The sequence below is a fragment of the Lutra lutra genome, chromosome 4 (assembly GCF_902655055.1).
Source record: "Lutra lutra chromosome 4, mLutLut1.2, whole genome shotgun sequence".
NCBI lineage: Eukaryota > Metazoa > Chordata > Mammalia > Carnivora > Mustelidae > Lutra > Lutra lutra.
Window position 1 is genome coordinate 126,230,564 of NC_062281.1, and position 9,946 is coordinate 126,240,509.

Genomic DNA, 9,946 nt, shown 5'->3' on the forward strand with positions numbered 1-9,946 from the left:
AGAACCGGAAACTTAAGAGACAAAGTTCCGAGCCCCGCCCCCCGCCGCGCTGCCCCACCGTCTGGCCCCGCGGACCCACGAACCGACAGATCCACGCACGCACGAAAATCGGCCCCGCTCCTGAGAGCGCCATGTCTGGTTCCTCCAGTGTTGCCGCTATGAAGAAAGTGGTTCAACAGCTCCGGCTGGAAGCCGGGCTCAACCGCGTGAAGGTGAGCGGGGGCGGGCGGCCGAGGGGGAGGGGAGGGCGGAGGCGGAGGGTGGGATCGGGCGGCCGAGGTGGTTGGGATCCGCGGCGCTGGAGTCTTGCTCCCGCTTTGCTTGGGGAGGGCGCGCGTTCCGCGGCGAGGATCCGGGAGCGGCCAACTTTAGAGAAGTGGCGGCGCGGGTCGGCGCCGTGGCTTCGGGGGTTGGTTAGTGTGCCCTTCCGCGGCTAGGGCTTCCCAAGGCGGCTTTCCGCATTCCGGTCGCCCTTCTCTCTCCCTCCCTCTGCAGTGACTCGGTGGCTGGCTTGGGCAACAGCTGCTCCTCGGAGCGCCGTCCGCACCCTTCCAGTCTTTAGCTTACCAGACTCCACCCTTTCTTTTCACTGGACAGTTTTATCTGACTTCCAATTTAGAACAGAATCTGTTTTCAAGTTAGAACGCTCCCAAACCCTCTACTTTTAATACTAGATTCTTACCTCCCGCTCTTCTTACCCATCGAACACATACTTGAAAACGAATTTTTGCAAACGCAAACTTCAGGTTAAAGAAGCACGTTTTGTTCTCAAAACGTCCCCAGTGCCTAAGGTTACCACTAGTGCCCTGTACAGCCTCGTACAAAGCGTGCATTTCATACCTATTTGGCACAGTTTGCTGTGATCTGACCTTGGGAGTATCTGCTAGTTTGCATATCTTACTGATGAGGGTGGACAAGTCTTACTTGTTTTGCCGTCTGGTTAACACTGACCTTAGGGATTTACTTTAGGGAAAAAACCCTTTTGTGTGTGTTGGTAGGATAACCTGACATTGAAATGCTATTCCAAGTTTCTCCTGATTTTTAAAACCCAAGTAGATTGGCTTCTTTCTGGAGGAGGTCAGCTTACAAGTGAAACACTTCTTGTAATTAAGAAACAGAAGAATATAAATCATGCACTCCGTTGAAAGAAACAGCCAGTTTCCAAGATGACTTGATTATGTACTAGAGGCTAGTGTTTACTTCTCCCTGAAATGTTCTGTGGAGTAAGCTGCCTCCCATTTACCTATTTCCTTAAATAGAAATGTCAGGGACCTAGCTTACTCAGTTGTGGTCACCTCAGGACGGAAGGGAAATTCCCATCAGTTTTGGTGTGGGATTCCCCTCCCATCCTGGGCTTAATTGCTGTAGACTCCATTGCTGTTTGGAATCCATTTCTCTCATATCCAGATTACTTAACTCATCCCTGTGGTTTATGGTCAGTCTTGGCTGGATTTAACTCTGAAATCGAAATCAGATGTTTAACCTTTACATTATCATTCAGGTGTGCCTTTATCATAGTTGGAGTGGCTCGGGAAAGAAAAATTGCGGGGTGGGGACATAAAAAGGGGGACTGGTTGAAGGCAGTTAAGTGTTCAGTAGAGGTACTTAGTCCTTGTCTCAAAGTGAAATGGAAGCCCTCAGAGTACTATGAGGGTTTCGCTATGAAAAACCCAGCTACTCCAGTAACTCTCCACAGAGTGATGCCTGCTCCCTATACTTCAGTTCTTCAGGAGGCTTCCACTCAGGAGCCTTAAAGCCACCATAGGTGATTTGGTTTTAGAGTTCTATTTCATCTGCTAGGGGCTGTAGCAAAGAAGGGAGGGAATCCTGCTGTGGAACTTTCAGTGAGCTTTTCTTTAAATCTCTTGTAAAGTGTAGCTAGTTTGATTTTATTTTCTGTACCTATTTTATCCATGACTCTGTGCTAGATGCTTTTTTGGGGTGATTTTTTACTTTAACTAGCACAGTTTATTGTTAAACCTTTGTTTGAGTACACTTGATAGAAATTTTCACAAATGCTTGACAAATCCTACCATATGTAGTGTGACCATACATTAATGGTATAGCCAACCCAGGACACTTCTGAGAGTGAAAGAGGGCACTAATAATTCTGCCAGGATTATAGGGTTTCAACATCCTGGTTGGTGAATATTATAATGCTTTAGGGGCTGGCAGCTTGTTTGACTTTTAGAGCCTTTGTCTTAGTTCTCCTCACTGCTTGGAATTCTGATTGGTTTCTCACTGGTATTTACCTGGCTGTTTGTCTTGTCAGTGAGATCTCAGTTTAAATGTCACCTCCCCAGAGACACCTTCCCTTAAGGCACGATCTAACCACTCTTTACCAAAGAGTTCCTTGTCTGTATTTTCCCCTGAACTGTCACCTCCATAACAAGGACCTGGCTGTTCTTGGTATTCTCAGTGCCTAGAGTATATTTGGTTCATACTAGCACTTGAGAAGTTTGTGAAAGGAAATTAGGTAAGTTGGAGCCTGCCTTCCCTTTAGGCAGAAAGTTAATAGATACTTTATCCTTACTGCTAGTTAATGTGAATGAAACCAAGTTTTAAGATTGTGCAGAAGATACCATGCATACCCCCCACTTTAGCTCTACCTTCTTTTGGTGGGTAAACAGGGTGGCCATTTTTTGTAGCACTTGGTACCAGGTATTTACATACTACTTTACACAGTTGCTAAATAAACCTATGGAACTCATTATTACTCTGGACTATTGTATAAGCCAAACATACAGCTAGGTTTCAGATTTGAGATTCATCTCAGGATTGTGTATCTTTTTACTAGGTAGATATCTGGGCTACAGCAGTAATCTGCAGGATTTCTTCTTTTTTTTTTTTTTTTTTTAAAGATTTTATTTATTTGACAGAGATCACAAGTAGGCAGAGAGAGAGGAAGGGAAGCAGGCTCCCCGCTGAGCAGAGAGCCCGATGCGGGGCTCGATCCCAGGACCCCGAGACCACGACCTGAGCCGAAGTCAGAGGCTTAACCCACTGAGCCACCCAGGTGCCCCTGCAGGATTTCTTCTTATAGAGAGTATTTGTGATGCTCTTACCTCCCTTTCAAAGGCAAATGCTCAGCTGGACTGGACACCTGCTCTCACCCTCCTTGGGAACAGTTGAAACTAAAATGATTATTTTTCCCATCTTCCTGAAACCTCAAGACTGAGGATATTATATTCATTTGGGGCATCTTTTAGTTATTCTTGTTCTACGTCTGAACCATTCAGTTCTTTGTTTTGGTATCCTACATCACCTTATCAGGATATATACAAATAGTAGACGTTTAAGTGATACTTAAGTCCCATTTGAGTGGCATTGCATATGTGTATGAAAAGAGTTAAAATCACATTTAAGCAAATACACTGCTTTTTAAAGGCAGGCGCTGCTCAGTGAAGTTATTAAAATAATTTGAAGTTTGCTATCAGCCTTTCAGTCGCATGACACTAAGCAGAAAGCTGTCACAGTTTTGTAACCTTAAACAGCAGATGGTACATAATGCCAAAACAACGAACGGAATGGTTCAGATGTAGAACATAATGTTCATGGTAGCATTTTTCCAATAATACTGCTTTCAAGACAAAGTAACCATTGGCTAGAATTTTAACACATTTTTTATTGAATGTACCGTTTTTAATAAAAAGCAACATGTTGAGTAGCCTGAGGGCAGAATACCTCTGAAGTTTATTAATAAACTAGAAAGATAGGTTTTATTTTGCAGATATACTTAGATCATTTGATGCTTTTAATAAGCAAGCAAAAGAAAACCTACTATAAACTGATGTCTGTACTTGTAGTGTTTTGAGTATGAGCTCAGTATATATATGACCGTTGACCTTCCATTAGTATATATCTTCTTTTGACCTAGGAAAATGTTTACAGGGGTGCCTGGGTGGATCAAAATCTTTTTTAAAATAAAAAAGAAAAGTGTTTATTGCAGGTATTTCAGAGATTTGAAAAAACCTCCATTAAAACCTTCTCACCTCTTCCCACTACCCTCTCTCCTTTTGTCTTTTACAGGTTTCCCAGGCAGCTGCAGATCTGAAACAATTCTGTCTGCAGAATGCCCAACACGACCCCCTGCTAACTGGTGTATCTTCAAGTACGAATCCATTCAGACCCCAGAAAGTCTGTTCCTTTTTGTAGTAAAATGACTCTTTGGATGGTAAGTTTCCCTAAATATTTAGACAGTTTTTTAAAAAATCTGCAGTGTTTATGGGGATTTTTAAATACTACCAACTGATTTGGATTAATTCTGATGTCATTCCTCTAATAGAACCCAGCTATAGTGCAGCATAGCAAAGAATTAGGAGTTGGGAATGCAAGAGAAAATCAAGAGATGGTTGAATAAACTGACATGGTGTCAACATTTGTAGTGGGGAATAACAGGTTTTACTCTTTATTCTTGTTAAGTAAAGATAGAAGGAGGGAAATGAAGTGTATGAGTTCATGGTGGCAGGCAGTGGATATGATTTCATAAGATTAAGAAACTAAAGAATTTGCCGGTTTAAGGCATGTGTCTATGTATCAATCTTTACTTTCCAGATCAAATGTCAGTGTGTGCAAAAATGTATGTTAACCAAGAGAGATGTGACCAAAAAACATGCTGTGGAGAATTTAAAATGTAATGCAAGGGTGCTGCCTTTAATAAATACATGGTACTTTAGTCAGAGGTTTACTCACTAGTACTGACCTATGAGAAGCAACCTTAAATTAGTAGTGCTTTTTTTTATATATATTTTTTTCTTTTTTTTTTTCATTTTTTTAAAATTTATTTTCAGCATAACAGTATTCATTGTTTTTGTACCACACCCAGTGCTCCATGCAGTCCGTGCCCTCTCTAATACCCACCACCTGGTTCCCCCAACCTCCCACCCCCCCACCTCTTCAAGCCCTTCAGATTGTTTTTCAGAGTCCATAGTCTCTCATTGTTCACCTCCCCTTCCAATTTCCCCCAGCTGCCTTCTCCTAACTCCCCATGTCCTCCATGCTATTTGTTATGCTCCACAAATAAGTGAAACCATATGATAATTGACTCTCTCTGCTTGACTTATTTCACTCAGCATAATCTCTTCCAGTCCCGTCCATGTTGTTACAAAAGTTGGGTATTCATCCTTTCTGATGGAGGCATAATACTCCATAGTGTATATGGACCACATCTTCCTTATCCATTCGTCCGTTGAAGGGCATCTTGGTTCTTTCCACAGTTTGGCAACCGTGGCCATTGCTGCTATAAATATTGGGGTACAGATGGCCCTTCTTTTCACTACATCTGTATCTTTGGGGTAAATACCCAGTAGTGCAATTGCAGGGTCATACGGAAGTTCTATTTTTAATTTCTTGAGGAATCTCCACACTGTTCTCCAAAGTGGCTGCACCAGCTTGCATTCCCACCAACAATGTAAGAGGGTTCCCCTTTCTCCACATCCCCTACAACACATGTTGTTTCCTGTCTTGCTAATTTTGGCCATTCTAACTGGTGTAAGGTGATATCTCAATGTGGTTTTAATTTGAATCTCCCTGATGGCTAGTGATGATGAACATTTTTTCATGTGTCTGATAGCCATTTGTATGTCTTCGTTGGAGAAGTGTCTGTTCATATCTTCTGCCCATTTTTTGATATGATTGTCTGTTTTGTGTGTGTTGAGTTTGAGGAGTTCTTTTTTTTTTAATTAATTAATTAATTTATTTGACAGATCACAAGTAGGCAGAGAGGCAGGCAGAGAGAGACAGGAGAAGGAGGCAGGCTTCCTGCTGAGCAGAGAGCCCGATGTGGGGCTCGATCCCAGGACCCTGAGATCATGACCTGAGCCGAAGGCAGAGGCTTTAACCATTGAGCCACCCAGGCGCCCCGAGGAGTTCTTTATAGATCCTGGATATCAATCTTTTGTCTGTACTGTCATTTGCAAATATCTTCTCCCATTCCATGGTTGCCTCTTTGTTTTGTTGACTGTTTCCTTTGCTGTGCAGAAGCTTTTGATTTTGATGAAGTCCCAAAAGTTTATTTTGGCTTTTGTTTCCTTTGCCTTTGGAGACATATCTTGAAAGAAGTTGCTGTGGCTGATATCGAAGAGGTTACTGCCTATGTTCTCTAGGATTCTGATGGATTCCTGTCTCACGTAGTAGTGCTTTAAAAAAAAAAAAAAAAAAAAGACTGTGTGGCACACACCCTTTACAAACATTGTATCTCCTCAAAGTTCAGGAAGCTGCTGCTTAAAATACCATGTTACAGAGTTGCGTCCTCCCTCATTAGGCTTTGTAGATTTGGTGGTATCCAGGAAGGCAGCATGTTTCCAGTGAATAAAATGGTTAAATTGGTTAAGATTTTGAAACACCAGAAACCACCTTTGAGTAACAGGTTTTCTATGAGGAAGTAATTCTTATTAACAGCTTAACACATTCATTTTGAATAACTAATAGTTCGTTGCCTCTAACAATATTAAATCTTCATGGCAGATTTTGGAAATTTCATATTTTTATGGCTTATTAAATATTTTTAACCTCTTTTCCCTTTGTATTTACTTTACAAAGTGGTTTGTTTTCATTTGATATAAAATACTGTTAAGCCTGGCTTCTTATCTGGGTCTTAATAGTTTCATTTTACAAAAGTCTACAGATGGGTGTTTAAATGACTTGCTCAAAGTTTTAAATATAGCTAGGATAGGAACCCAAGTTTCAAAGTAAAATAATTGCTACTAATCCTGGCAGTATAATAAAATAAGTTTGTAGATACTATTTGAAACACCTTGGTCCAGGAAAAGGACATTTGGATGTAAAAGTATTTCTGCTTAAACCTCAATATCTGAAATTCCCTTGTTCAGATGCAGATTCTCAATAGGTCTGAATTCTAGGGGTGAAGTATTTCTTACAGACTCCCAGGTTATATCGATGGTGCTGGTCCTGGGTGGCCCTTAGTGAAATGGCCTGGATGCAAAGAATCTACATTCAGTCTTTATTTTCACATCTTTTAAAAATATATAGCTTTTATAATTTAAATTAAGATAGTGTAGCTAATTTAGCAATAGAGTACAAGAAATATAGAAATTACCATAATCACGCAATCACTGTTAATATTATAATAGATAATAGAATATATTATAGATTAGATTTTCTTTTAAGAGGAAGAAATATTTATGGGCTGGTTTACAAACACTGAGGATCATAGTATGTACAGTTTTTATTCTGCCTTTAAAAACCACTTGAATTTTCTTATTATTTGCATTAAAAATTCTTTGTAGGAGTGCCTGGGTGGCTCAGTGGGTTAAGCTTATGCCTTCGGCTCAGGTCATGATCTCAGGGTCCTGGGATCGAGTCCCGCATCTGGCTCTCTGCTTGACGGGGAGCCTGATTCCTCCTCTCTCTCTGCCTACTTGTGATTTCTCTCTTCAAATAAATAAATCTTAAACTTAAAAAAAATTCTTTGTAAATGAGATTTTCAGTTGTATTATAACTTAAACATCATTAAATGTTGAGGTTTCCAAGCTTGAAGCTACATTGAGGCAAATATCTTGGTCCTCCTATGTGTAGTTTACCTCTTTCAGATAAATTTCTAAAAGTAAAAGTATTTAGGGATGCCTGGGTGGCTCAATTGGAAGCTTCTGACTCTTGATCTCGGCCCAGGTCATGAACTCAGCTTTGTGGGAAGGAGCCCCCCTTGGGTGTAGTTGGCCTATCCTTTTCCCTCTGCTCTTCTCTCCTGGCTTATGCTCTCTCTTGCTCGCTCTCTCTCAAGTAAATAAATCTTTAAAAAAAGAAAAAAAAAAGTAAAATTATTCAATAAAGAATGACATTTAAAATTTAGTAACACTTCATAACTAGGAACAGGCTTTCCACCTGAACCTTGAGAATGCTCTTTTGTTGAGCTCTTGCTAAACAGTTCTCAGGCTGTTCCTTATTTTCTGCCTATCTAGTTTTTAAAATTTGCACTAATTCAGATGTTAATTGAAGCTAAACATTTTTTCACCACTGATTCTGTTTAAGCTTCTTAAACATTTTTGTTGTAAAATATCAGAAATTTTCAAGTAAGTAGAACCATGTATCAAAAAGAAATTTTATAAAAGATAAACTTTCTCCCCTTCCATATAGATGTTACTCTTTTTTAAGGAATAACTACTATATTGAGATTTGTGTTGATCCATGTAAATTATTTTACCTGCTGTAGAGTATTCAACAATATGTATCAACCCTGGTTTATTTATCTATTCCCTTATTGAGTTACATTTAGGCTATTTCTAGTTCTTTGCTATTAAAACACCACTACAGGGGCACCTGGGTGGCTCAGTGGGTTAAGCCGCTGCCTTCGGCTCAGGTCATGATCCCAGGTCCTGGGTTCGAGCCCCGCATCGGGCTTTCTGCTCAGCAGGGAGCCTGCTTCCTCCTCTCTCTCTGCCTGCCTCTCTGCCTACTTGTGATTTCTCTCTGTCAAATAAATAAATAAAATCTTTAAAAAACAAAAAAAAAACAAAAAAAACACCACTACAGTCAATATCCGTGTATGTGTTTCTCTTTTATGTATAGGTTTATCTAGGTAAACAGAAGTGAGACTGCATCTTTCCTTAATAGATATAGCCAGACTCCTCTCATCAGTGCCAACTGCTCATTTTCTAGGGATGTTCAGATTTTTCTGAATTTGAGAGTTTTATATTAACTTTCTAAAAATTAGGACATGGAGTATCTTTGGGAGTGATCTTGGCAAGTTAATCTTTAAAAGTCCGTTATTTGTAAACCAGAAGTGATTTGTACTGCAGAGTGGTTATGAAAATTAAGAGGAAGTTACATTTTATATACCACAGAGATCTCCTGTTTTATCATTTTCCCCCTGGAAACCTTGAGATGGATCTGCCTTTAACAAAACAAACAAAAAAAACCAGGCTTAGTTTGGGGCACCTGGGTGGCTCAGTCATTCTGATCACACGGGTCCTGAGATCAAGCCCGAAGTCAGAGTCGCTTGGATATTCTCTCCCATGGCCACACACACGCCAGTGCTCACTCTCTAATAAATCTTTTTAAAAAATAAGATAGGCTTAGTTTAATTGAAAGCACTTTATAAGCTGACATGTAAACAAATGTCCTTAAAGTAATAGAAAATGTATTACTTTTCAGAAGAAACTATGTGCTTTGGTACTTTACCCTAATTCACTCTTTTCTTTTCCATTTCAGGTTTTCTAGACCACTTTTCATGAACCAGTGACTATTCAAAGGAGAACTAAATTTGAAGCCTGTACAAAAGCTTATCCCTGTAACACGTGCCATACTATATAAACTTTTACTTTTGTCAGTCCTTAACATCTACCTCTCTGAATTCTCATAAATTTCTATTTCATAAGGGTAATTGTTTTATATACACTGGCAGCAGCATACAATAAAATACTTAGATAAAAGTTTTTTGGTTAATTGCTGGTATTAAATAGGCTATGTATTAATTTATTTTGAATACCTAAGATAAATGACAATTTCCCATTGTTATTAAGAAGGGGTTAAGTTTTAGTGCATTTTCCTACCAACTCATCTCACATAATTTTATGCCATACATTTATTTGAAAGACTGTAGGGAAGTTGAAGACTTTTTTTTATTCTTTCAAGGTCAGGAGGAAGCTGTTGATACTAGTTCCTACTCATGAGTTATTTGCAGGATAAACTTTGTTTTAATAATTCCTAAACTCTAGGGTGTACTACCATTACACCTAAAAGTTAATTACTTCTTAATAGATTACTCCCCTAATTAGGACAGTAAAAACTGGACATAGGAATGCCATTAGAAGATATTAAGAAAAACATCAGAGTTTCAAACATTTCTTGAGTGGAATACTATAGTACAATGTAATGAGGTACAAAGGACCAAGAAAAGAACCAAACTTTAGCTTCAGTAATTTGCAACTGTTAAGTCCTTGGTAAACCATTTTGCTTTAAAATTTTTACCATTCTGAAAGGCTTAAGG

The 9,946-nt window shown here is 39.5% G+C and overlaps 1 protein-coding gene across 1 annotated transcript; it reads left to right on the forward strand.

The window, feature by feature from the left end:
- Positions 1 to 2: 2 nt before the first annotated feature.
- Positions 3 to 9,294, forward strand: GNG5 (G protein subunit gamma 5). The gene is made up of 3 exons (XM_047724224.1): positions 3 to 212; positions 4,030 to 4,174; positions 9,169 to 9,294. The coding sequence occupies exons 1-2, from the start codon at positions 132 to 134 to the stop codon at positions 4,153 to 4,155; spliced, it is 207 nt and encodes a 68-aa protein (XP_047580180.1). The 5' UTR covers positions 3 to 131; the 3' UTR covers positions 4,156 to 4,174; positions 9,169 to 9,294.
- The last annotated feature ends 652 nt before the right edge of the window (positions 9,295 to 9,946 follow it).

Excerpts from the sequence above, each read along its gene's own strand:
- GNG5 (XM_047724224.1), top strand. The coding sequence starts at position 132 with ATGTCTGGTTCCTCCAGTGTTGCCGCTATGAAGAAAGTGGTTCAACAG. Across the intron at positions 213-4,029 it reads CCGGGCTCAACCGCGTGAAG|GTTTCCCAGGCAGCTGCAGA; the intron begins GTGAGCGGGGGC and ends TGTCTTTTACAG.